This window comes from Dendrobates tinctorius, unplaced genomic scaffold, assembly GCF_039654945.1.
Source record: "Dendrobates tinctorius isolate UK_male_01 unplaced genomic scaffold, ASM3965494v1 ptg000070l, whole genome shotgun sequence".
NCBI lineage: Eukaryota > Metazoa > Chordata > Amphibia > Anura > Dendrobatidae > Dendrobates > Dendrobates tinctorius.
The window spans coordinates 17,606,355-17,632,422 of record NW_027361738.1 but is presented as its reverse complement, the minus strand read 5'-3'; the positions used below and the strand labels follow the sequence as shown (position 1 = coordinate 17,632,422).

At 45.2% G+C, this 26,068-nt stretch overlaps 1 protein-coding gene across 2 annotated transcripts in view; it reads left to right on the top strand.

The window, feature by feature from the left end:
- SNX13 (sorting nexin 13) overlaps nucleotides 1-26,068 on the top strand; it is a 140,084-nt gene that overhangs the window by 91,836 nt on the left and 22,180 nt on the right. The window contains exons 15-20 of one of the 2 annotated variants that reach the window (XM_073581437.1): nucleotides 5,052-5,184; nucleotides 9,621-9,658; nucleotides 13,793-13,862; nucleotides 16,987-17,162; nucleotides 23,766-23,873; nucleotides 24,055-24,165. In XM_073581437.1, the coding sequence (XP_073437538.1) occupies nucleotides 5,052-5,184; nucleotides 9,621-9,658; nucleotides 13,793-13,862; nucleotides 16,987-17,162; nucleotides 23,766-23,873; nucleotides 24,055-24,165 (636 nt within the window). The remainder of the gene's footprint in view (nucleotides 1-5,051; nucleotides 5,185-9,620; nucleotides 9,659-13,792; nucleotides 13,863-16,986; nucleotides 17,163-23,765; nucleotides 23,874-24,054; nucleotides 24,166-26,068) is intronic. The other variant, XM_073581438.1, reaches the window with a different exon arrangement.

The window sequence follows — 26,068 nt, the reverse complement described above, 5'->3', positions numbered from 1 at the left end:
GCTGTCTCAAGGTCCGATTTGCCACCCCAATTCTCAGCCGCTCAATTTAACGGCGTGGCTGTTGAGACCGAGGTTTTGAAACGAGCAGGATTCTCCGGTCGAGTAGTCCATACCATGATCCGAGCCAGGAAGCCATCATCTTCCAAAATTTACTACCGTACTTGGAAGGCCTATTTCACTTGGTGTGAGGCCAATAACATCGCGCCTATGTGCTTTTCGCTCCCTTCAGTTCTGGCGTTTCTTCAGGCAGGGCTGGATGCGGGGCTTACTCTCAGTTCCTTGAAGGGTCAAGTTTCGGCGCTGTCCATTTTATTTCAGAAGACTTTGGCCTCCCGCCCTCAGCTCAAAACCTTTCTTCAGGGCGCGGCTCACACGGCTCCTCCGTATCGAGCGCCCGTGGATCCATGGGATCTTAATCTGGTTCTGAGGTTCTGCAAGGTTCTCCCTTTGAACCTCTCAGAGAAGTCGCCCTTTCCCTTCTCTCCTGGAAGGTAGCCTTTCTGGTGGCAATCACCTCTATCCGGCGCGTGTCGGAATTGGCGGCTCTTTCTTGCCGCTCTCCTTTCCTGGTACTTCACCAGGACAAGGTAGTTCTGCGGCTTCCGCCCTCTTTTCTCCCGAAGGTGGTGTCCTCCTTTCACCTCAATGAGGATATTGTTCTGCCGTCCTTCTGTCCGAGTCCATCTCGCCCTCGGGAGCGGTCCCTGAACAAGCTGGATCTGGTCAGGGCGATGAGAGTCTGTCTAGTACGTCTTCCTTGTGAAAGACAGACTCTCTTTTTGTCATTCCAGATGGGGCGCGGAAAGGTCACCCGGCTTCCGAAGCTACTATTGCTTGCTGGATCAGATCGGCAATTTTGGAGGCCTACCGGGTTAAGCATCGAGTGGCCCCTCCGGGGATCAGAGCGCACTCTACCCGGGCAGTGGGTGCTTCCTGGACGGTACGCCACAGAGCCTCCGCGCTGCAGCTTTGCAAAGCTGCAACCTGGTCTTCGGTTCACACGTTTGTGAAATTCTACAGGTCCACACCTACGCTTCGGCGGACGCCAGCCTAGGTAGAAGGATTCTGCAGGCAGCGGTGGTGAGTCCACTGGCCTGATGGAAGTTTGTTTCCCACCCCAGGGACTGCTTTGGGACGTCCCATGGTCTCTGTGTCCCCCAATAAGGCGAACGAGAAAACAGGATTTTTGGGTTGCTTACCGTAAAATCTGTTTCTCGGAGCCTTCATTGGGGGACACAGCACCCTCCCATGTTCTACAACTCCTGTTCTTACTTTGGTTGATTGGTTACAGTTGAGTTGTTTGTTCTGTTTTCAATCTGTTCTGTTACTTCTCCTACTGCTTTCTCACTAACTGAGGAATTCCCTGCCGGTCGGTGGGGTGTACACTGCGGAGGAGGAGCTAACCTTTTTTTTGTGCATAGTGTCAGCCTCCTAGTGGCAGCAGCATACACCCATGGTCTCTGTGTCCCCCAATGAAGGCTCCGAGAAACAGATTTTACGGTAAGCAACCCAAAAATCCTGTTTTTCCTAGACTAGGGTCTTCCTTAGTCTTGCTAACCAGCGCATTTAAAGCGGACAGCTGCGGACTGCAGCCCACAGCTGTCAACTTTATCTTGGCTGGTTATCAAAAATAGAGGGGGCTCCATGCAGTTTTTTTATTTAAATAAATTTAAAAATAGTTGTGGGTTTCCCCCATTTTGGGGCTGGTATTTTCAAATGGAAAAGGCCATAGATATTGGCCATCTACAGCCTAAAAATAGACCGAGAAAAGGTGCATCCATTACATGCATCAATTCTGGCGCTTTGCCCAGCTCTTCCCCCTTTCCCTGGTATGGTGGTAAGCGGGGTAATATTTTTAGGGTTGATGTCATCTGACATCAAGCCCGTTGGCAAATTTAATAAAGGCATACATGGATAAAAGTCCTTGAATTTAAATACACTCCCTGACCACCTTTTTCCCATTTATTAATGAAAAATAAAAATCAGTTATACTCACCTCTTCTCTGATAATCCATATGTCCCACGATGAGCTCCAACTCAACTACATCTGGATGCATTGCTCGGCAGTGACATAAGTAATGCAACCGCTCAGTGGAAAAACTAGGGGGTTCCAGCATCCGCTTAATTATACAGAGTTAAAACATGACTTTTGATGAGAAAAAAAGTAAAAAATTATAAGAACACAAACATGCCAAAGAAAAATAAGATAAAAGGGAAGGTAGACAAGGAGGGGGGGGGGTGATCATAAAAGTACATGGGTCTTCGCGGTTCAAGCTGCAAAGCTTAGTCCTGACCGCTCAGCCTGACATCCAGAACACACTGTGCTGTCCATGAGAATGTGACACTGTAACCGGCGATAGCCTTCATGACGTCACTGCCAGTCTCGTGCTCAGCTCAGTTTGAGCTGGTCACGAGTTGAAGCTCATTGTGGGACATATGGATTTATCAGCGTGGATTTTTTATTTTTACATTATTAAATGGGTAAAACAGGGTTGGGGATTATTTATTTCAATTAAAGTACTTTTCTCTGTGTGTCTTTATTAAATTTGACAACTGGTTTAGTAACGGTTGTGTCTGATAGATGCCTCTCAATTAATAACCCCTGGGTTTGATGTCAGCAGAAATTTTTCAGCTGACAACAGCCCCAAAACTATTGCCCTATTTGCCACAGCACCAGAGCAAGTGAGAAAAGCCAGGCAAAGCAGCAAAATTGGCACATCTAATGCCTTCTTTTCTGGAGTGGCTGCGATTTTTAAGCTTGGGAGGGCCAATATCCATGGTCCCTTCCCAATCTCAAAATACCAGCCCCCAGATGTACGCTTTGACTTGGCTGGTTATCAAAAATGGGGGCGGAAACCACACAGGTGTATTTTTAATGATACAAATTTTAAAAAGAAACTGCATGTGGACTCCTCTATTTTTTGATAACCAGCCAAAGATAAAGCTGACAGCTGGGGGCTAGAGCCCGCATCTGTCTGCTTTAACTGTGCTGGTTATGAAGACTAGAGGGAACTCCACCCCATTTTTTTTTCTTAGCTAAATGGATAGGTGCCGGCTTTTGAATACTTTCCTCAGCATCTCCTGCTCTCGCTGCTATCAGTGAGACCAGTCATAGTCTGATAAGTTGTACTCTCGGCTGTAAAGTTTTCACCGCCAGTCACAGCTGCTGTCTCACACGCTGTCATCTGTGACAGCTTGGGAAATGCAGTGCTGTGACTGGCGGTAACGTTGTAAGGTTACTGGCAGCAGTGTGGGTAACTCCGGATGTTCGGGCCCACCCATTCTTTTGAATGGGGTCCGGGTTCGAGTTCTGGTACCCAAACCAAACTGTGTTTATTTTTTTAAAAGTTCGGCCAAACCCGACGGACCTGAACATCCACAGGTCCGCCCATCACTATTTCCGACCTCATTGTCAGGATGACTTTGGCAAATGAAGCAAATCGTCAAGCTCAAGCTCTCACGTTACAGTTTCCAACTGTTCACCCTGCCAGACTGGAGCAAAGTCAGTAGCGTTTGCTCAGTGCCTGATATAACTGCTTTTTGCATAATTATCCACACTTTACATGGACGTGAAGGACACGAAAGAAAGCATGGAATATGGCTTTATAATGTATTGGTGGTAGTTTAAGGAGCTTGGGAGATCTGACAGTTTCACTTTAAATTGGCAATCAGGAGTTATTGGGTTTTGTTGTGTTTTGTGTTTTTATTTTTGTGGGCTTCTCCGTTTTGGATTGGCTTTTTAAACACACTTCCGGTCTATATGACACAACACTTGATAGCAAAAAACAATCCTCCAGTATACCACGAGAATAGGCTTGGATCAAAAGCACCATCGACTGTTACCTTAACTCCCATAGATTTCAGTTGCCTGTTAAGCCCTTGTGCCCCCACTTTCTCATATGCTGATAGCTACTTAGTTTTCCTGAGTAACCCCTGTTCTCCCAGAGGTGGGACGCTTCTCTATCAGACTATACCCCTTTAAACTGCGTACTGTCAATCTTTTGGTTTAATCCCGGAGATCTTTGTGTGTGTCGATTCTTGTAGTGTTTTACACAATCTACACTACTATACAAGTATACTATAAATATGCCTCCATTAAATCAAAGAATCGTAGAGTTGGAAGGGACCTCCTGGGCCATCTGGTCCAACCCCCTGCTCAAAGAAGGATTTGCTAAATCATCCCAGTCAGATGCCTGTCCAGCCACTGTTTGAAGACTTCCATTGAAGGAGAACTCACCACCTCTCGTGGCAGCCTGTTCCACTCATTGATCACTCTAACTGTCAAAAAGTTTTTTCTAATATCTAATCTGTGTCTCTTCCCATTCAGTTTCATCCCATTGCTTCTAGTCTTTCCTTGTGCAAATGAGAATAAAGTTGATCCTTCTACAATGTGACAGCCCTTGAGATATTTGTAGACAGCTATTAAGTCTCCTCTCAGTCTTCTCTTTTGCAAACTAAACATTCCCAAATCCTGCAACCTTTCCTCATAAGACAGGGTTTGCAGACCGGTCACCATTCTAGTCGCTCTTTTCTGAACTTGCTCCAGTTTGCTTAGTTGTTTTTTTCTTATCTCTCAGCTTCTACCAAGAAGTATAGGTCAGCACACACTTTTTTTCTTTTTGGCCTTCAGAGTTACAGACCCCTTCCATGATCCTCTAATGGAGGGTTTGTTGGGTATGTATCAGACACAAGTACAGCTTTCGTTATGAATGTTAGCCAATTCGCAGATAACACATAGCAGTCATAAAGTTGAAATATGGCTGATCGTTGGGGGAAGATCACAGGGACCCCTGCAAATCCTGAGAAAGGCGCTCTAGATTGCCCCTTTATAATGTAGTTATGGCCACTCCAGTCATTGTCTATGGAAATGCTGAAGATTGCAGAGTACAAGTCCATCCAGTCTCTGGATCAGAGGGTTTCCCAGCGAGCAGACCCTCAGCCATCACAAAGTTACCTCCTATCCCAAGTAGATTTATCCTCAGCCTGTACCTTCTATGCATTGCATTATGTTTGAGCATTCTATATTTGAATTTTTTTCCCTTTACAATCAGGTTTATGACACCATGCTGCGGGATGACCGTTTCTACCCCTCGTTCCGACATAACGCTCTCTACATACGGATGCTGGCGGAGCTGGACATGCTCAAAGAGCCGAGCTTTAAAGGGTCCGATGATGGAGACGGTGGTAAGTAAGCAGCTCATCGTGTTTAAGGTGGTTGCGCTATTTCTAGCTTCTCCTTCGCCACATACAGCGTGTTAGATAACAAAACGCCGCGTTCAGATTTATTCTTCAGTTATTTAGCATTTATTATTCATAGCTCCATTAATGTTGCTGTATTGATCGTCATGCATCATTTTCTCCAGTAAGATTCTGATCTATTGTCACAGGTCTGGAGTAGAAGCATCTCCTATACTTTGCAATAAGAGATAAATGTTGACATTTTCCTAATGACTTAAAGGGTTTTTATTCCAGCATTAAAGAAAAATCTTAGGGCATCTGCTTCTGTCTGAAAATAATGAAAAGATGCACACTAATTGGTACAATGTTCCATCTGGTGTAGTGACCGTGTGCCTGTAAGTTGTAGCGACTGACTGACGGATCCATTGTAGCTGGAGGAGGCTCCTTCTCTAAAGTGGCAGGCTGCGAAGATCTTCATTGTATTATGATGCCCTCTAGTGGCCAACTATAGTCGCTATGAATTCCCAAAGTGGTAGAACCAGGCACCCTTTTGAGTCAATATTTTTTAGTTACATTTTCGTCTTCTAAAGTACGTTTATTTTATATTTTTATATCATCTATATTTAAAAAAAAAAATGAATTAAAAAAAAATCTTGCAGTTTTCACACAGGCCACTAGACTCAAGCTTTGTTGAAAGGCACATGGACATCAGCAGCAATAGTCAAGATCTGACTCAGTGAGATATACAGAATAGCTTTTCTGTGCACTTTGTTTTGAAAACAGGTGCAGGGAGGTGGAGAAAGTTTGCTGTGATCATTGCCTATTGTGAATGGTTGATCCTGTATTAATGTGTATGGAGGTGTTATTTGTCATTGCAGTCCAGTCTGTGATGATAATGAGACTTCAGGAAAGTCTTTTGTACAAAGCAGGAAGTATATGAAGTTTACTAGTCCATAGTGAATATTGAAAGATTTTTTAGTTTGTTTTTCTTTTAAGTTAACTTAAAGTGAATCTGTCAGTAGGATCCTCGTAAGCCGTCTATATGGGCATGTAGGACCTAGGAGACTGGATAAAATGATATCTTGATATCTGTGATCAGATGTCTTATTCCAGAGAAATGTATGTTTTTCTTACTATGTAAATAAGCTGTTAAGTTATACGGGCCAGACACTGATTTCCCTGAGCATCCGTCTCCAGGTCTTGTTTTAAATGAAAGGGGGCGTTTGCATGTGAAGTCTGTTAAAGAGAATCTGTCATCACATTTTTGCTCCCTTTGGGTGTTTGAGCGCACACGATGTATGGACAGAGACCCTGATTCCAGTGATTGCACTTTCAGGGCTGCTCGCTGCAGTTTTGATAAAACCTCTATTTTATGCACTGCAGATTTACCAGTTCTCTGAATGCGGAGCTCTGTATAACTCCGCCCACACCACTGATTGGCTGTTTTCTGTGTACACTGTGCATAGGCAGAAAGCTGCCAATCATGGTGCAGGTGGGCTTTATACAGAGCTCATACATATGGAGAACTACGTTGCAGCAGGGCCTTACGTGATGATCTCCTGCCGATAACAGTGATTTTATCAAAGCTACAGCAAGCAGCCCAGTAAGTGACACATCGCTGTAATCAGGGTGTATGTCCCTACATTATGCTGCTCTCGTATTAGGTGGCAAAAAAACCTAGTGACAAATTCCCTCTAACAATTTCCAGGGTGCTTGTCTCTAAAAGCTGAAGCTAGATACTGTGTATTGGGCACGAGGCTGGAGGATAAGCCATTTTCGCTCTGCAATATCCATTGAGGGCTTATTTCTGTTACACGTCTGTGGAGTCAAAATAGTCACTACACTCAGAGGAATTTCCAGAGGGGTGTAATTTCCAAAATGGGGTCACTTTGGGGGTTCCTGCTGTTATTCTAGGAAAAATCTGCGCTTCCAAAGTCTAATATCACTCCTTCCCTGCCGAGACCCTGCTCTGTGCCAAAACGGCAGTATATGACCACCGCTGGGGTGTTGCCGCATTCGGGAGTAATTGTGTAGCAAATTGAGGCCAATTTCACTCGTTTTTGAGTAAGATCAGTGGTTGAGGCGCGTCTTAATGTATAAGGAGCGTCTGACTCCCCCTCGACCCCTCATCAAGACTGACGACGTTCTCACTGATCATGATGACTCAGGACTTGAGCTCCAAACATAACGAAGTGTTCATATTAATATCGTGATTATACATCCACTGCGAAATCTGTTTAATTCCACTGTGACTTAGAAGCCTTACTTAAGCAATAGAGAATTTCCTTATGTGCTCACTTTCGTAGAGTAAAATTCCAATTGGCATGTATTTAAACTTTCTTCAGCAAAAAAGAGTCTCCTCATAAATGGAAACCCCCTGTAATGGAGGGCCATCCATCCCACGACCGCCCTACTGCAGCGGAGAGCTGGGCCTACACCCTCATCTGTTGGGACTGGGGAAAAGTCAGCATTTAGGCAGACAATACACTGCAATACAGCAGAATGATTAGAAAAGCACACGTCGCCCACTGTCGTTTATACCCACCGTAAAAATCTCCCTAAGGCTATGTGCCCACGTAGCGTTTTATTCCGGACACTGAAAACCGGACTCCTTCCCAGAAATCGCGCGTTTTTTTCCGCGCGATTTCACCGCGATTATGATCGTGATTTTGCTGCGATTTTCGTGTGCGATATTCAAGCACTTTCCAAGCGATTTGAAGCATCGCTTGGAATGTGATTGACAGATTGGTCACACTCGTCAAACATAGTGTTTGACAAGTGTGAGCAGATTTTCACTATTGAGGCTGCCTATGCGGCATCAATAGTAAAAGATAGAATGTTAAAATGCTAAAAAAAAAATAAAAAATCAGTGTATATTTACCTTCCAGGGTCTCGCGCCGCCATCCCGGGCCTCAGCGTTCCCAGCGATGCCTTGCGAGACCTGTGATGACGTAGTCTCGCGTTGCTATAGCGATCTCGCGAGACCACGTCATCACAGGACCTTGCCGCAAGGCATTACTGGGAACGCTGAGGCCCGGGATGGCAGCGCGGGACGCCGGAAGGTAAATATATCCCGATTTTTTATTTTTTATTCTGTTTCTTACAGGGGTATGGTACCCAGGGCCTGGAGGACAGTCTCCTCTCCTCCACACCGTGGGTACCAACCGCACATGAGACGCTTAACTTCCCGCATGGTGGGCATAGCCACATGCGGGAAGTAAGCGATTCTCATGCATTCCTATGGGTGCGGAATTGCGGCAATTCTTTGCGATTCCGCACAAAAGAATGAGCATGCTGCGATTTTTTCCGCAATGCGATTCCGCCGCGGAAAAAAGCGCAGCATTAGCACAGCATGTGCGGAATGCCATAGGAATGCATGGGGGGCGTTCTGTACAAGATTTTTAAACGTTGTCGCGCCGAAAATCGCGGCAAAAACGCTTAAAAATCGCATCGTGGGCACACAGCCTAAAGGAGTTTTTGGATGATGGAAAACCCCCCTGTCTCCAATTTGTTGCTTTTCTTTTCTTCTGGGCTCGTTCACACTGGCATATAATACTGGGTGCTCTCTGACGTTTTATCTGATAGCGCTCGGCCTAATGTTACACTATGGGGCAACTACATGGTGCTGGTGTGTCCAATAATCGGACCGTGCGTACCCATATAAGTCTGGGGGGGTGTGAAACATCGGACTGCACTCAGATGTCATCCCAGTGCAGTCCAATGCACGTGCACAGCGACAATGGAGAAATTAGGTGCTCAGTCTCCTCCACACTTGTGATGCAATTCTTTCATGCGAGACCATCTGATCACACGGTGGTGACACTCAGATCAAACTCTGATCCTGGTGACATTAGCATAATCAGCCCGATTCTCACATGAGCGAATTTATGCCAGTGTGAGCACACCCTGCACCTCGCCCTGCCTGCATCCAGCCCCGAGCCTCTGCTTTGGGTGTCTTATTTTTTTGCAGCGCTGCAGCCAGTCATTGAGCTTAGCTGCTCATGCTGTCACCTTGGGCAGAGCTGCAAAACTCAGTTGTTGGCTGCAGATGTCTTTTTTTTTTTTTTTTTTTTTTTACCAGGTGAAGTCAGGGGACGGAGGTTTCACAAAACCGGAAAAACCCCTTTTAGTTACTAAACTAGATTCATGTAATTTTTACCTAAAATTGCTTGTGGTCTGAAGGTGTCAAAGATGGTAAGTGCTGAGCCTGTCCTACCCGAGCCCTCTCGTTATGGCTTGGCCCATGGAGATGTGACCGGCAGATGATTATGGCGTGACCTGCTCCTCCCTGGCTGCAGGTGCTCCCACGTCGGGGGTTTGGGCTGTGGTGTTGGGTGTCTGTGCTGTATACTGCCATTCTGCACGCTTCAGCTGATGGCTTCAATGAGAGATTAACCCTCTATATGCCGAGACTCATGGGGTTTTTTTCTCTTTCCTTTTAGAGTCTTTTAATGGATCACCAACAGGCAGCATTAATTTGGTATGTAATTTTTATTTATATATATATATTTTTTAAATATGCATTTTTTTGCTTGTGAATAAATGTGACTATAGCGGCCACCTGTTCTGTAGCCAAGTACAAGAATGTATTCTCACATCAGACTATGATGCAAGCTGTCCCGTAAGGCCTCATTCACACTTCGGTTTTCTGTGTGAGTGTTATCTGTGTTTTTCATGGGTAGCACTCGTACTTCTGCTGGTGAATGTGGCCGTTCACACCGCAGTGCTTTTTCACAGACCGAGCGCTCCCCGCAAAATCGCAGGCAGATGTCCAGTATTTATCCGAGTGTCTGCTCAAAATCGACAATGCAAGTCTGTGGAAAAAAATCTGAGCATGCTCCGATGCCCCCAGAGTGTAGTCTAATTTTCACAGACTGTTAGAGAAGGTGAAGAAACTTCTTCCTTCCTTTTTTTTTTTTTTTTTTTCATTGCCCGCTTCCATACGAGAACTTGATGAAAATCGGATGACTCCAATGAAAATCTTTTGAAACTGTCCAATTTTCTAATACGTGAAAAAAAAACTGACATGAATGAGCCTTTATTAGGATTCTGTGTAGATAAAACACGACAGATGGTTAAACAAAAAGACACGACTTTTGGGCTATGATCACACACTTCCTTTTTACTGCATTTTTTTTATGCAAATTAAAAGCTGCTTTTTACAGTACTTGCAAAAGCTGAGAGTCCAGAAATCTCACAACACATTGATTTCTTTTCCTGACTGAATTGGGAAAGCTGCAGCATTTTTCTTTCAGCGTTTTTGCAGCATTTTTTTTTTTTCACCCGTAGGCCGCAAAAAAAGCAGCAAGAGCACAGCAAAAACATTGCCATCGGTTTAAACGATTGCCTGAGCAATTAATTGTCCGAACAATGTGTAAACCTAAACATTACCCCACCAGTGTGTGAAAATGAACAGCACCTGACCAACTCAATTAAATATCTTTAACATTTTTTTTTTTTTTTTAAACTTTTAGACCTAATGAGGCTGGTGTATTTATTTTAAAAATCCATGTTAGAATGGTAACAATGAAAAGTGGCAGCACAGTCCTAATGTTGTGGGGTCAATACTTCTGCAAGCAAGAAGCCTCCAGATGTTGAAAAAATAGATGGAAGCAGCACGCCAATGGAAATCAAAGAAAAAAGTGGACTTTCTCCCCACAGATACACGCGATGTTACAGCTCCTGATTAAAGCTCATGTCAGAGTAGTGGTATGATCCTGGAATTAAAGTGCAATTTGGCTCATTTTCATATTAGGCAAGGGAAATAAAAAAATGCACAGCTATTCTGATACGAATTTTCACACTAAGTACACCAGCCTCATTAGAGCTAGGAGATCTGCGCAATAATGTATGCAGATTGTATTGTTAATCTGGTGAAAGAACTGCTTTAAATCCACCACGATTATGTAATATTTAGTATATACCTTTCCTGGCCATAATATATGCAGTTCCCTAGTACATGGGTTATGTAGAATGCAATCTGTATGGGTGTCTGACATCGGTCTAAAGAATTTCTTGGCGATCTGCCAGGCTCCTGCTCTAAAAGTTAAGTCGGACTACGTTTTACATATATTTTCATGTCCATACATTATACAGAAAAAAACAAATCTGCACTTACTAGGTGTCCACAGCTATAATACCCTGTAACAATTAAAGGACTTGTAAATTGTTCTGGACTTTGTAATGCTTATATTTGGGGCTAAACTAATGTTGCAGTTGGTTTTCTTTACAAATGTTGCCTTCTATAGATTTGCTGGCACCAAAATAAGTTAGAGGTTTTCCGTCACTCAGATATCCCCCTTCTCAATCACTATATTTCCTTGTATAAAAGGAAAGTTTCCATTGCTATTCCCCAGCTATGTCGGTGCCTGGTCTTATGTGGCTCACGTGGCATTGTAATTCATGGTCCTCACATCCATTTAGCGGCTGCATCACTCACTTCCTTCAGAGAAAACTGGCATCCAAAGACGCTGGGTAGTAGCAGCAGCAATTCTCACTTCTTCCAGGTGTCGATTTCATCTGATGGAGGCGAGGGTGAAACAGGCGCTGATTGACTGCTGAGCCTCATGTATCCACAGGTTATGCATTCCAAATCCATATCCTCTTAAAACTCTTGATTACTTCATGTTTAATGGGAGTGTGACGACACAGTATTTAATCTTAATTATGCCAGATTTATATTTTCAGTAGGCAAGGGAGACATGGATTATTGTTCATATGAGTCTGAACGTTGACTCTTGAATTGATGTTTGTGAACTGTTGAATGTCTGCTGTTTACCTATTATATCAGCTCCTACGGTTTGTGTTGCTAACTTTGGAGGACATGGATGCAGGGTCATTGAACAATCAATGTTTGCTAATATGTTGATTACCCATTGTATAAGTCCAAGTAGCTTGTTCACCTGCAAAACAGTAAAGGACAAACTATGCAGATTGATTGAATACTCAAATAATGAGAGTTAATCTCATCCCACCTTCCCCCTGACCTGTGGATGATGGCATTGAGGACAGCTGTGGGTATGACAAGGATCTCTATCCTTCTACAATGATACTCAACAGATCAGCAGCCAAGGTACCGTGGCTCCATCTAGAGGAAATGGCAGTATAGTAAAGGGAATGTTCCCCGTATCATTTCAACAGGAAAAATAATAGTTAAAAATATAAGCAACCTGTGGCACAAAAGTAGGTAGACTTGTGAAGCGAAAAATTAATATTTTATTTTCTTTAGTATACAACAGAACAGGGTTCACAAGTCTACCTACTTTTGTGCCACAGGTTGCTTATATTTTTCCATCAAGAGGCATACAGATGTGACATTCTACATGATGCCAGTTTTAGGGACCATGGCCTTAGCTGAAGGAATTCATATCTACTCCATTGACCATCACTGAACCCATGGAGATGTTGGAGAAACCAGGTTGGGACCCTCTGGTCACCTGGGCCCATGGGCCCATGGAGATGTTTGGAGAAGCCAAGTAGGGTCAAGCAGGTCACCTGGCCATGTACCCTCACTCTGTGTTGTAGGTGTATCATTCTGCCCACGGGAAAGAGTTGGCGTTCAGTGGGATGAGTCCTGGGCCATGCTGTCTTTCTAAAGACAGCTGGGCCAGCAGACGTGAGCACCCACTGACTGACTCGGTGTCTCCACAGGGAGGCTTAGAATTGGCACCAATGCCTAAATGAAAATCCATCAAGTTTAAAAAAAAAAAAAAAAAAAAAAAATTTCCTCAGAAAATCTAAAAACCTGTTCTCCACCTCTGTCTGGACCTTGTACATAAAACTGCAGTTAGAAAAAAAAAAAAAAATGTTTTTTGATTGGTGGTAGTTAAATGCATTTTTTTTTTTCCTTCCAAATTTAACTTTTGCCACTGCCACCAGGATTGAACATATCTTTATTCCAGAAGAGTGCCGGTGAACTTCCCACAGGCAGGGAAGCTGAAAACCCAGCACCTGTGGCTCCCGAGCCCGGCGCAGCAGGCGCTGGAGAAAAAGCCCGATTTTTGAGTAGACTGATCTGTTGACCGTAGGAAAATGATATCCATCACTCATGATGTTGGAGCTGACCTCTGGTGACGGAAAGTGTCCGCTCGCCCCAGTGAATGGCATTCCTGTGCTTGTTAATGTTGAAAGGAACTTTTCAGTGAGTGAGACAACATTGGTGTTGGTATGAGGTCCGGGAAACAATGAAGGAATCTCTGACTTCCCTCTCGGCGGCGTGCAATGTTTAGTGCTATTCTGGGACGGCCGTGCTTTTGCAGGTGTTTGAACACTAGCAGATTAGTTGTTTCTGGCCGGGCTCCATGTCTGGAGTAAATGCCTACTCAAATAATACCGCTCCCCTGTGTCACTCTGTTACAATAAACAGAGCAGGCAATGAATTGGGGGGAAAGGTTATTCTGGAGGTCAGCGACTTGCACAATTTTCAAAAAAAGTTTAAAGGAAAAGTGGCCTAAAAATTAACTAAGCGCCTGCAGTCTCCGCATTCTGCAGTATACTTGTATATGTATCAGGGGGTTTTCTTTGTTTATAATTTTATTTCTATTTTTTCACCTTTTCCTCTGTTTTTCTCTTTTATAATCAGATGTCTTTTCTCTTTTCAAATGTTTCTTTTTAGTCCCTGGACGACCTGTCAAATGTCGCCACTGAAGAGCTGGTACAAATCCATGCTTTTATTTCCGACACTGGTGAGAGATTGTTACCCCCCTTGCCCTCATCCTTGCCTCCTTCATTGTCCCCTCTTGTGTTTGTCACATGGTGCACGTTTTTGTTTTGCTTCTATAATTTTTCGCACACATCTGTCATGCTTTCAACGTTTCTATAATTTATCGTTAATTATATATCGCCATCAATACAATCCTACTTCAAGTGCAAAAGATGCGTTATCACAGTTTGGAACCAGAGAGAGAATAAATAACCCGCTCCCTGATCAGACGAAGTAGACACAGATATTAGATGGAGAAGAGCTTGGATAGGTAGACTGGCTGTGACCAGGCTGCATCTCCACTATGTCTGGACCATGACAGATACTGTGGATGAGGGTACGGCGCACTGTGATGTAAAAGCCAATAAGTCCATGTACTCTGAAATACCTGATAGCAGTGAGCAACAGATTCTACAGCAGGAGCAGCTAGGATGTGCGAAAAGCCTATGTAGACGGGTTGGTAATTGGGGAATGTCAGTAAGAGCGCTTATTCCCAACTAACCTGTTAGCTGGCCTGTTTAAATGGGACCAGTCGAAAAAATGCCGTTTGTCAGTTTCAGTGACTTTTAGGCTGTGTGCCCACAATGCGATTTTTAAGCGATTTGCTGCGATTTTCGGCTCGAAAACGTTTAAAAATCTTGTACAGAACGCACCCCATGCATTCCTATTGCATTCCGCACATGCTGTGCTAATGCTGCGCTTTTTTCCGCGGTGGAATCGCATTGCAGAAAAAATCGCAGCATGCTCATTCTTTTGTGCGGAATCGCAAAGAATTGCCGCGATTCCGCACCCATAGGAATGCATGAGAATCGCTTACTTCCCGCATGTGGCTATGCCCACCATGCGCGAAGTTAAGCGTCTCATGTGCGGTTGGTACCCACGGTGTGGAGGAGAGGAGACTGTCCTCCAGGCCCTGGGTACCATACCCCTGTAAAAAAAAATAATAAAAAATCGGGGTATATTTACCTTCCGACGTCCCGCGCTGCATTCCCGGGCCACAGCGTTCCCAGTAATGCCTTGCGGCAAGGTCCTGTGATGACGTAGTCTCGCGTTACTCTAGCGGTCTCGTGAGATCGCTATAGCAACGCGAGACCAATGTCATCACAGGTCTCGCAAGGCATCGCTGGGAACGGGAGCGTCGCTGAGACTGCGCGGGACGTCGGAAGGTAAATATACTCCGATTTTTTTTTTTTAATTTTTTAATTATCTTTTACATTCTTTCTTTTACTATTGATGCCGCATAGGCGGCCTCAATAGTAAAAACCTGGTCACACTTGTCAAACGCTATGATGCTTTTGATGCTTCAGATCGCTTGGAAAGTGCTTGAATATTGCACGCGAAAATCACAGCAAAATCGCGAACATAATCGCAGTAAAATCGCACTGAAAAAAATGCGCGATTTCTGGGAAGGAGTCCGGTTTTCAGTGTCCGGATTTAAACGCAACGTGGGCACATAGACTTGAGCTGTCTTTAAGGTGAACCTGACAGCTGATACATGCTGCCCGTTTTGGCACTGGCTTAATGTCAGCCAGGTATGTTTGACTCTGAAAATCTGAACATTTCAGAGAAAAAACATACTTGAATAGCCATGGACCAAGCTGTGCTAGAGACTATTTGGTCAGGTGGGTCCCCATCAGCTTCTCCCCACCCACTGCCCTGGAGTGACAGGTCTCGGCCTACGTGCTCGTAAAGGGAGATGCCTGTCGATCCAGGGCATCCGGCTGGTAGAAGCTGCCAGGAACCTTACTGTCTGACTAGCTTACTGCCTGTCTAAACAGATCACCTTGCCTGTAGCCAAATAGCGGTTTTATTTCCAGCCATAATTGGTTCATGTAAATGGGCCCTCCGACATAAGATTAGCACAATTCACACCCTATGCCTTTAAGTGAATGTCCTGGGTACATTGATTTTGAAAGGGAAGCAGGTATTTGTTATCTGAGAGCAGTATAATTGGTAGAGAGACCCTGAATCCAATGATGTATCACTTAGATTACTGTGTGCAGCCGTTCTGACACAATCAGAGCTTTTATGTTTGGTAATGCAGCAGAGCTGAGAAAGCTGCCCCCGCACTGACCAGGCTCTGTGTACATAGCTATAGACAGTGAGCTACTTATCACAGGGGGGCGGAGTCACACTTGTAAGCACGCGGCCAGCTAGTGACATCAGTGATGATCGCCAGCTGATTAAAGCTTCAGCGTGAGTAAACGGCAGCACACAGCCGGACACGGGACACATCGTTATGTTCAGAGTTTTAACCCCTACCTCATATTGTCCTCCGATTACTTTCCAAAAGTCTAGTTCTGTTAGAAGCCTCATCCTGTTATTGTATCTACATCTGTTATTGTGTGGCTACCTCTGACTGCACAGGGGTACATACTCCTCAGCTGACCCCATTACTTTACCCTGAAGAAAAGCGGGAAATGCTGAAGATACTTGGCGTACATATTTTATTCAGTGTCTCGCCCGGTATTCCCCAGCATCAGTCCTGCCAAAATCCCGGGATTTTATGATCACTTGACATTGCTAAATGTTTTCTTGCGTTCTAAATCTTCTAATAGGCGAGTCAAATTCCACATGAAAGTTGATAGCAGCAGCTTGACGTGAAGTATGTGTGTTCTGTCTGAGCCGATGACGCGCCAAAACATTCTTGAAATGTCTTACAGCAAATTCTTTAAAAAAATTTTAAAAAATGCCCCTTCCACTAGTAAAGATCTTAATGTATTTATTGCATTCCTATGTAATGTGCATGATCAGATCTAATAGGATAAGTTCTGCTACAGCTCATGTAATCATTCCGCCAAATGGGGTGTCAGACCCCCGAGACGGGAACCATTCCCAGTGTTCACCCGACATGCTGGAAATTGCATATTCTCTGGGATGTTTAGCCTCCGCACTTTATTAACCCTGTATATATCCATGGGAAGGTCTCCCACGTTCTTCAGTACACTTAGGCTCAATTCACATTGGATAATAGACACACTAGGAACATACTGTTGTCTGATTTCATTTATTTTGCTTGTTTTCTGGTCATTCCACCCGCTATTTCATGCTCTTTCTTCTATCCCTCTTTGTATGTGCACTTGTCCCTGTACATTGTATACTACCAGTTCATGTTGACTGTGACCCATATGCTGTGGCAGGAGTTTGTAATGAACATGGGAAAACCTATGCACTGTACGCCATCACTGTCCAGCGGCGAGGCTTAGATGGCCTTGAAGAAATATGGAAAACCTATCGCCGTTACAGTGACTTCCATGACTTCCACATGCGGATCACTGAACAGGTATGGGATTAGGCATTTAAATGTCATTTATAGGGGACCATGCACATTCTAACACTATTCAATATTTGCCATATAGGAATAGTTTGTGTAAAGGGTTTTCACACTACAAATAGTTATGGCATATTGACTGGATATATAAGAGAGTCTACTGACATGGAGTCTGTTTTGCTAAAGAAACTGCAGAGTCCCTCTCCAGAGCAAATAGAGAGCGTGCCAGCGGCTGGCAAATAGAGAGCGTGCCAGCGGCTGGCAAATAGAGAGCGTGCCAGCGGCTGGCAAATAGAGAGCGTGCCAGCGGCTGGCAAATAGAGAGCGTGCCAGCGGCTGGCAAATAGAGAGCGTGCCAGCGGCTGGCAAATAGAGAGCGTGCCAGCGGCTGGCAAATAGAGAGCGTGCCGGCGGCTGGCAAATAGAGAGCGTGCCGGCGGCTGGCAAATAGAGAGCGTGCAGGCGGCTGGCAAATAGAGAGCGTGCAGGCGGCTGGCAAATAGAGAGCGTGCAGGCGGCTGGCAAATAGAGAGCGTGCAGGCGGCTGGCAAATAGAGAGCGTGCAGGCGGCTGGCAAATAGAGAGCGTGCCAGCGGCTGGCAAATAGAGAGCGTGCCAGCGGCTGGCAAATAGAGAGCGTGCCGGCGGCTGGCAAATAGAGAGCGTGCAGGCGGCTGGCAAATAGAGAGCGTGCAGGCGGCTGGCAAATAGAGAGCGTGCAGGCGGCTGGCAAATAGAGAGCGTGCAGGCGGCTGGCAAATAGAGAGCGTGCAGGCGGCTGGCAAATGGAGAGCGTGCAGGCGGCTGGCAAATGGAGAGCGTGCAGGCGGCTGGCAAATGGAGAGCGTGCAGGCGGCTGGCAAACATCGTGCAGGCGGCTGGCAAACATCGTGCAGGCGGCTGGCAAACATCGTGCAGGCGGCTGGCAAACATCGTGCAGGCGGCTGGCAAACATCGTGCAGGCGGCTGGCAAACATCGTGCAGGCGGCTGGCAAACATCGTGCAGGCGGCTGGCAAACATCGTGCAGGCGGCTGGCAAACATCGTGCAGGCGGCTGGCAAACATCGTGCAGGCGGCTGGCAAACATCGTGCAGGCGGCTGGCAAACATCGTGCAGGCGGCTGGCTAACATCGTGCAGGCGGCTGGCAAACATCGTGCAGGCGGCTGGCTAACATCGTGCAGGCGGCTGGCTAACATCGTGCAGGCGGCTGGCTAACATCGTGCAGGCGGCTGGCTAACATCGTGCAGGCGGCTGGCTAACATCGTGCAGGCGGCTGGCTAACATCGTGCAGGCGGCTGGCTAACATCGTGCAGGCGGCTGGCTAACATCGTGCAGGCGGCTGGCTAACATCGTGCAGGCGGCTGGCTAACATCGTGCAGGCGGCTGGCTAACATCGTGCAGGCGGCTGGCTAACATCGTGCAGGCGGCTGGCTAACATCGTGCAGGCGGCTGGCTAACATCGTGCAGGCGGCTGGCTAACATCGTGCAGGCGGCTGGCTAACATCGTGCAGGCGGCTGGCTAACATCGTGCAGGCGGCTGGCTAACATCGTGCAGGCGGCTGGCTAACATCGTGCAGGCGGCTGGCTAACATCGTGCAGGCGGCTGGCTAACATCGTGCAGGCGGCTGGCTGGCAAATAAAGCATTGCGAGTGGCTGGAAAACAGAGCGTGCAGGCGGCTGGCCAATGGAGAGCGAGCGGCTGGCCAATGGAGAGCGTGTGAGCGGCTGGCAAAAGGAGAGCGTGCGAGCGGCTGGCAAGTAGCGTGCGAGCAGTTGGCAAACCTAAGGGATTGTCTCGTGTTCAGACTTCAAGGGTGCAACACTACTGGCCAGTCTCTGCTTCATGATTGTTGGTGAGTGGGGAGGGAATGGTCCTGATTAACAATCTGCATCAGAGGCAGCATTTCTTCAGAAGCATAAGAGAAGTGCACGGACACCAAAACTGTCCGGATTCAGCAATCCAACCAGCTTCAGAGCAGCGCTTACCATCTCGAGCGCTGTGCTCCTTGCCTAGGAGACCGACCACTTCTGGTAGCCTTATCAACAAGTAGTAAACCATAAACTGTAAATTTTCCTCCTTTCACAGAGAATTTTTAATGAGTAAATTGCAAAGTTGCTTGATGTTACACGCTTTTTACCATTTTGTGAATTTAGTATAATGAGAATACTACTTTAAGCTAGTGATGTCATGACCAACCATCACGGTAATGTTACCCCCTGATGAAGCCGATTTACCAGTGAAACTTGTGGAGGGGGATTTTGCGATGGGTTTTATAATTGTGGTGTTTCTCCCTGGCACAAGTGATGTGTGTGCGGCAGACGCTCCAGCATGGCTATTGCAGCACTAGGAGACTTGAGGAGTTGTGCTCTCATACTGTAGAACAGGTTTTGTGTTGTAATCATTTCAGTTAGTGTTTAGTTTATCACATTCATTTTTGATCGTATCAAGTAAGTGATGTGTTAATATCAGTGGACATTGTGCACAAGTCTCTCTCTGCTGTGGCTGATATTGCTGCCTTATTCTCTCGCTGTTTTGCGCCCCGCAGCTCAGCACTGAAGCTCAATCCTATTTATGTAGTAACCAGATCATTTCTGGACTAATGCTGAGAGGCGCAGAAGAATGGCTGTGGAACAGTGGCTCAGATCATTTGTTGGATTGGTCACAGGGCTTAGGGTGGAAAACCTAAGCTTGGGAATTGAGTGCATAGGCTTTGGGTGACAGCGTAGGGCTCTGTGGGGTCTGAGCGGAGACAGCTGTAAGCATTTCTTTGTACCACCAAAAAATGCTTATAAATGGTTCACATGTATAGTAATTGTAACTTGTGAATTTGAAGTAAGGAGTCACCATGATGATGATTTCTGCTTATCCCGTCTTCTGTAGTTTGTTCAAAGTTAAAAGGAACCTGTAATTTGTTCCATGCTCCCCAAACCACAGGCAGAACGAGCTGGAGCCAGTCTGCACGAGTGCAGCAAAGTGTGTGTTTCTCTAAAACGCTTGTCTGAAAAATAGGCCGGGAACTATAGGGAGAGACGAGACCAGTCTGCGCTAGTTGATGGACAGTTCTCCCAAGTTTGCGAAAGAGAGGTTACAGACAGGACAGGATCGCAGCGGATTCTTTCTTTGAGGCAAAACATTATTTATCCCCTTAATGGCCACCAATACGTCTTTTTACTGACCTGCGATATAAGAGACAAGCATCCCCCCCCAAGGATAATCAGCAACTGTCCGCTGTCCACCATAGCTGACAACTTTCTGCATCAGCCGCAATCTGTGTTGGTACCGACTATAGCTGTTTAGCCCCTTAAATGCTGCTGTCAGTAATGACTACAGCATCTAGATGGTTAACAGTGTGCAGGGGCTCCCTTTTTAACCCCACCGGCACCCTGAAATCTTGATAGTGTGTGGTCCTGATGTTTGCTATTGCAGATCATGGCCAAATAGCGGCCTTAAAGTCTTCCTGCTATAGCGGCCTGTTCAGAAGTTAGAAACATTTAGGTGCTAAAAATTTCTCAATTTCCGTTATGCCACTTTGCATTAATTCCTGAAAAGCACCTGAAGGGTTAATAAACTAGCTGACAGCAATTTTGAATATATTGAGGGGTGCGGATTTTAAAATGGTGGCACTTTTGAGGTTTTCCAATATATAGGACCCTCAGTCATTTCAAAACTTAATAGGTCCCTTAAAAAAAAGTAAGTTTTGTAAATTTTCTTGGAGAAATGAAAAAGTCCTGGTACATTTTTAAACCTAAAATTCTAACAAAATAGAACATTTTACAAATGGTGCTGATGTAAAGCAGACATGAGGGGGAAATGTTGTTTGTTAATGTTTTTGTGTGGCATGACTATCTGGATTAAAGGGATAATCAATCAAATTTCAAAATTGCAAATTTTTTTGACATTTTTGTAAAATTTCTGATATTTTTATAAGTAAATGCAGAAAATATCGACGTAAGTTTACCATTATCATAAAATACAATATGTCACAAAAAAACAGTCTCAAAATCATTGGGATATGTTGAAGCATTCCAGAGTTATAAACACGTAAATTGACACTGGTCAGACTTAAAAAAATTGTCTGTGTCACTAAGGGAGCAGGCATTGAGATATTTTACCTTGCAGAAATAATCCGCTGCAATCTTGTACAGTTCTGTCTGTTTCTTCTCTTTTGCTTCCACCCCTTCCCAGGAGCTGTGGTATATCCGACCTGTTCTTGCAGGGTCACAGAGCCATTATACAGTACACAGCAGTGGCACATTTATAAGATTATCTCAGCACAGGAACATTCTTTTTAACACCTCCAATTGGGGAGCTTGTAATTATTCCAAGATCTATTGATTAAAATGTACTTTGTTCATGGGAAAACATCTTTGAGGCTCTTTCGTAGCATCCTTCAATATTGTTAATCTTTATAAATCCTGGACAGTTCTTAATTTTGGGTTGTAGATTTTCCTCTATTCTCTTTTTAGTACATTTATTATAATGGTAGCCATCTTAAAAGGATTTGGATAAATGCTCTACAGCAGACCTTGGCAAAGCGCGGCCCGCGGGCCACATCCGGCTGTCTCAGTCTGGCTTGCAGACCGAGACAGCCATGGGCTGAAACCCAGAGGCCCATGATCTGCACCGTGCCCGCCCGCTCGCTGTCTCCATTGTCTCCATAGGTGTTGACTGTATTGGTGGAGGAGGAGCCTCCGGTCACTTCCTCCATCAATCAGCATGTGAAACAGCTGATGCTGTGATGTCATTTCATCGCATCGGCTGTGTATAGCGGAGAGTCAGTGCACCGGAGGCAGAGTGCAGGGTAACGGGACTGAGGGTAGGTATGTGGTGTTTTTTTTTTTTTGTTTTTTTTCCCCATGTGTAGGGGATGTTTGTGTGAAATGGGAAGGCTATGGGGACGGCATGCTGCGCATGTCGCTGCAATTATGACAAGTAACTTGTACAGATTTCGAATGTAGAAAGAAAAGTAGAAGTCCATCCAGTAGATGTCTATACAACTGCTACAAATGAATGTAGCCCTAAATCTCCAGAAAGTGTAAAGCAATAAGAAGTTTAGTGTAAGTGAAAAGTAATTTTGTCTATCCGGGCCAGATTTTGCAAAATTTAGAAGAAGTCTGTTCTATTGACCATTTAGTTTTCTAATAAGACTGAATTAAGGAAATGTTTTTTTTGGTGGTTAATAATGTCTCATTGAGTTCTAAAATGAAACAAATAAGGCAGCACTCTAGCACCATAGCTTGCAAACATGAAATATGAAAGTCGTACTGCATTAACTGCATTAGAAATATGAAAAATTAAGAATGCTTAGCGCATAAATTGGCCAAGTCATGTGTACCTGGAAGCCATGGGCGATTCTCATTTTCCAGGACCTAACACTGCCAGCATTCTCAATTTTTCATATTTCTAATGCAGGTATGCAGTTCAACTTTCATATTTCATGTTTGCAAGCTATGGCGCTGCCTTTTTATTTATTTGATTGTATATGAGTTGGCGAGTTGGCTAACCTGTAGACACCTAGTCTATGTTTGGATGTGACTGTCAGTTTCTGAATAGCCCCATCTCTTTATTACATCTCCATCATGTATGTAATGGATTGGTTGGGATGGATTGTGTTCAGCAGTTTAGTTTTCAGATGTTATAAAATCCCAGTCAATAATTGAGTTTAGAATTCTCACAGACTGAGAAGTTATAAGAAAAAGTTTTAACTTGTTTGGGACATTTACGTATTCTATCCTGCTCACAAGGCTGGACTTTCATGCAGAAAATGAAGTGACTTAAGTGGCAAGTCTTAAGAAACGTATTCTGAACCTGAACTGACCTCTCCAGATCCATTGTTATAGTAGATGAGGCAATGTGAACACAGATCCTCCTTCCAGCTGTCCATAAACTCCTGATCTCAAGGCTTAGCAGCGTTTCCCACCCACTGAATTCAATACTTGTTCTGCAGTGTATAATATCAGCCTAACACTTTATCTCGATTACCTTGTAACCTACCACGTGAAATATTTTACCCGTTGTCATGGGTTTCCACTCTGAACAGCGCAGTGACTACAGTAGCATACACGTTATATGTATGTTTTTACCGTGGGGTATGAAGGTTTTTATTGTGCTTGCTTATGTAGCACTCACATGGTTTTTCAGCACTTTATAGACATCATCACAGTCCCCATCGGGGCTCACAATCTACATCCCCTATCACTATGTCTCTGGAGTGTGGGGGGGTACCAGAGAACCCGGAGGAAACCCACACAAACACAGGGAGAACATACAAGAGAGGAATACCCCTTTTAAGGCCATCCAAAGAGGGTGGTTATTGGCGCTAATCAGGAAGAAGTTCATCTTATTGTCACTCCGTTGCCTATTTAGGCTGGACTTCTCAGCCATGCACGTTCTTCTACATACATATTTATTGGCATATGTCTCGTGTCCTTGTATCTTTCAGTAACAGATCATATGATGACCTTCAACATATCCTTAGTCACAAAACATTAGGGCAGTTGTTTTGTTTTATTGGCCATAAACGCAGCAAGTGTCCACCTGTGCATTGGAGTACTTTAATCTGTCATCTGTTTTTCTTTTTTTCTTTTTTTTTTTTCGGATGCCCTTTTTCAGTTTGAAAATCTCGCCAGTGTCCTCAAGCTGCCAGGGAAGAAAACTTTCAACAACATGGATAAGGAATTTTTGGAAAAAAGAAAAAATGATTTGAACGCGTATTTACAGGTAAGGAGTCTTCTATTTTATGGCAGTAATATACCATATGCCATGGCGATTTATGGTCAGTCATACGTGGCTATAACCAGGAGTCAGTGATATATGGCATTTATTGGGGAAGGTGTCTATTTTTAATATTTCTGTTCTTTTGAAAGGTTTATCATTTGTGTGTTTTTGTAATTCCTCATAGTTATTACTAAGCCCGGAGTTACTGAAGGCTTGTCCTGCCCTCGCACCTTGTGTATTTGACTTTCTTGAGAACAAAGCCTACAATAAAGGGAAGGGTGACTTTGCACGTAAGGTTTGTATTTACAGAACAAAAAAATCTGATTTTTAAAATATTTAAATTATTAAAAATTGTTAATGTAAGCATGCATAAAAATCTATAATAATAAATGCCCTAACCAGCTTCCGGTTGTAACAACTTCCGTCCAGTTGTAACCGGTGACGTCACCACACACACACGCACATGTTAACCCTCAACACACACTCCTCTCACCTTTCACCTCCACTCATGTCCACTCACTCTTTCACTCCACATACGTTCCTTTCTCTCACTCCGTTTCTCATACTCACACCGTCATGGTCGCTGCCCCGACATCTTCCTCCGCCGCCGCGATCCAGGATCCAGACGTTCTCCAGGCCGCCGACATGTTCTTGCGGGACGCCATCTTGGATGTCGTGAAATCCCGCGAGATTCAAGATGGCGTCGCCGCAACAATATGTCGCTGGCGTGGACGACATCGGGATCCAAAAAGATGGCGTCGGCGAAATCTCGCGAGATTACGCCGACGTCATTTTGGATCCCGATGTCGCCCATGCCAGCGACATGTTGCGGCGACGCCATCTTGAATATCGCGGGACTTCACGACATCCAAGATGGCGTCCCGCAAGAATATGTCGCTGGCGTGGGCGACATCGGGATCCAAAATGGCGTCGGCGTAATCTCGCGAGATTTCCTCGACGCCATCTTTTTGGATCCCGATGTCGTCCACACCAGCGACATGTTGTTGCGGCGACGCTATCTTGAATATCGCGGGATTTCACGAAATCCAAGATGGCGTCCCGCAAGAACATGTCGGCGGCCTGGAGAACGTCTGGATCCTGGATCGCGGCGGCGGAGGAAGATGTCGGGGCAGCGACGATGACTGTGTGAGTATGAGAAACGGAGTGAGAGAAAGGAACGTATGTGGAGTGAAAGAGTGAGTGGACATGAGTGGAGGTGAAAGGTGAGAGGAGTGTGTGTTGAGGCGGTGTGGTGTGTTGAGGGTTAACATGGCAAGAGGTGTTAACGACGGCGAAATCTCGCGAGATTTCGCCGACGCCATCTTGCATTCGTGAAATTGCGTCATTTACCTCACGCCGACTTGCTGTGCGGACGCTTGGCATTGCCTGTACCACCATAACTACTGCTGCCTTGGTCCTATGCCTGTTTACTGCCGGTGTCTAATTACTGGACCAATTTGCCTGTACCGCAATAACTACTGCTGCCTTGCTCCTCTGCCGGTGTCTAATTACAGGACCAATTTGCCTATACCGCCATAACTACTGCTGCCTTTGTCCTCTGCCGGTGTCTAATTACAGGGCCAATTTGCCTCTACCGCCATAACTACTGCTGCCTTGCTCCTCTGCCGGTGTCTAATTACAGGGCTAATTTGCCTCTACCGCCATAACTACTGCTGCCATGCTCCTCTGCCGGTGTCTAATTACAGGGCTAATTTGCCTCTACCGCCATAACTACTGCTGCCTTGCTCCTCTGCCGGTGTCTAATTACAGGGCCAATTTGCCTATACCGCCATAACTACTGCTGCCTTGCTCCTCTGCCGGTGTCTAATTACAGGGCTAATTTGCCTCTACCGCCATAACTACTGCTGCCTTGCTCCTCTGCCGGTGTCTAATTACAGGGCCAATTTGCCTCTACCGCCATAACTACTGCTGCCTTGCTCCTCTGCCGGTGTCTAATTACAGGGCCAATTTGCCTCTACCGCCATAACTACTGCTGCCTTGCTCCTCTGCCGGTGTCTAATTACAGGGCCAATTTGCTTCTACTGCCATAACTACTGCTGCCTTGCTCCTCTGCCGGTGTCTAATTTACAGGGCCAATTTGCCTCTACCGCCATAACTACTGCTGCCTTGCTCCTCTGCCGGTGTCTAATTACAGGGCTAATTTGCCTCTACCGCCATAACTACTGCTGCCTTGCTCC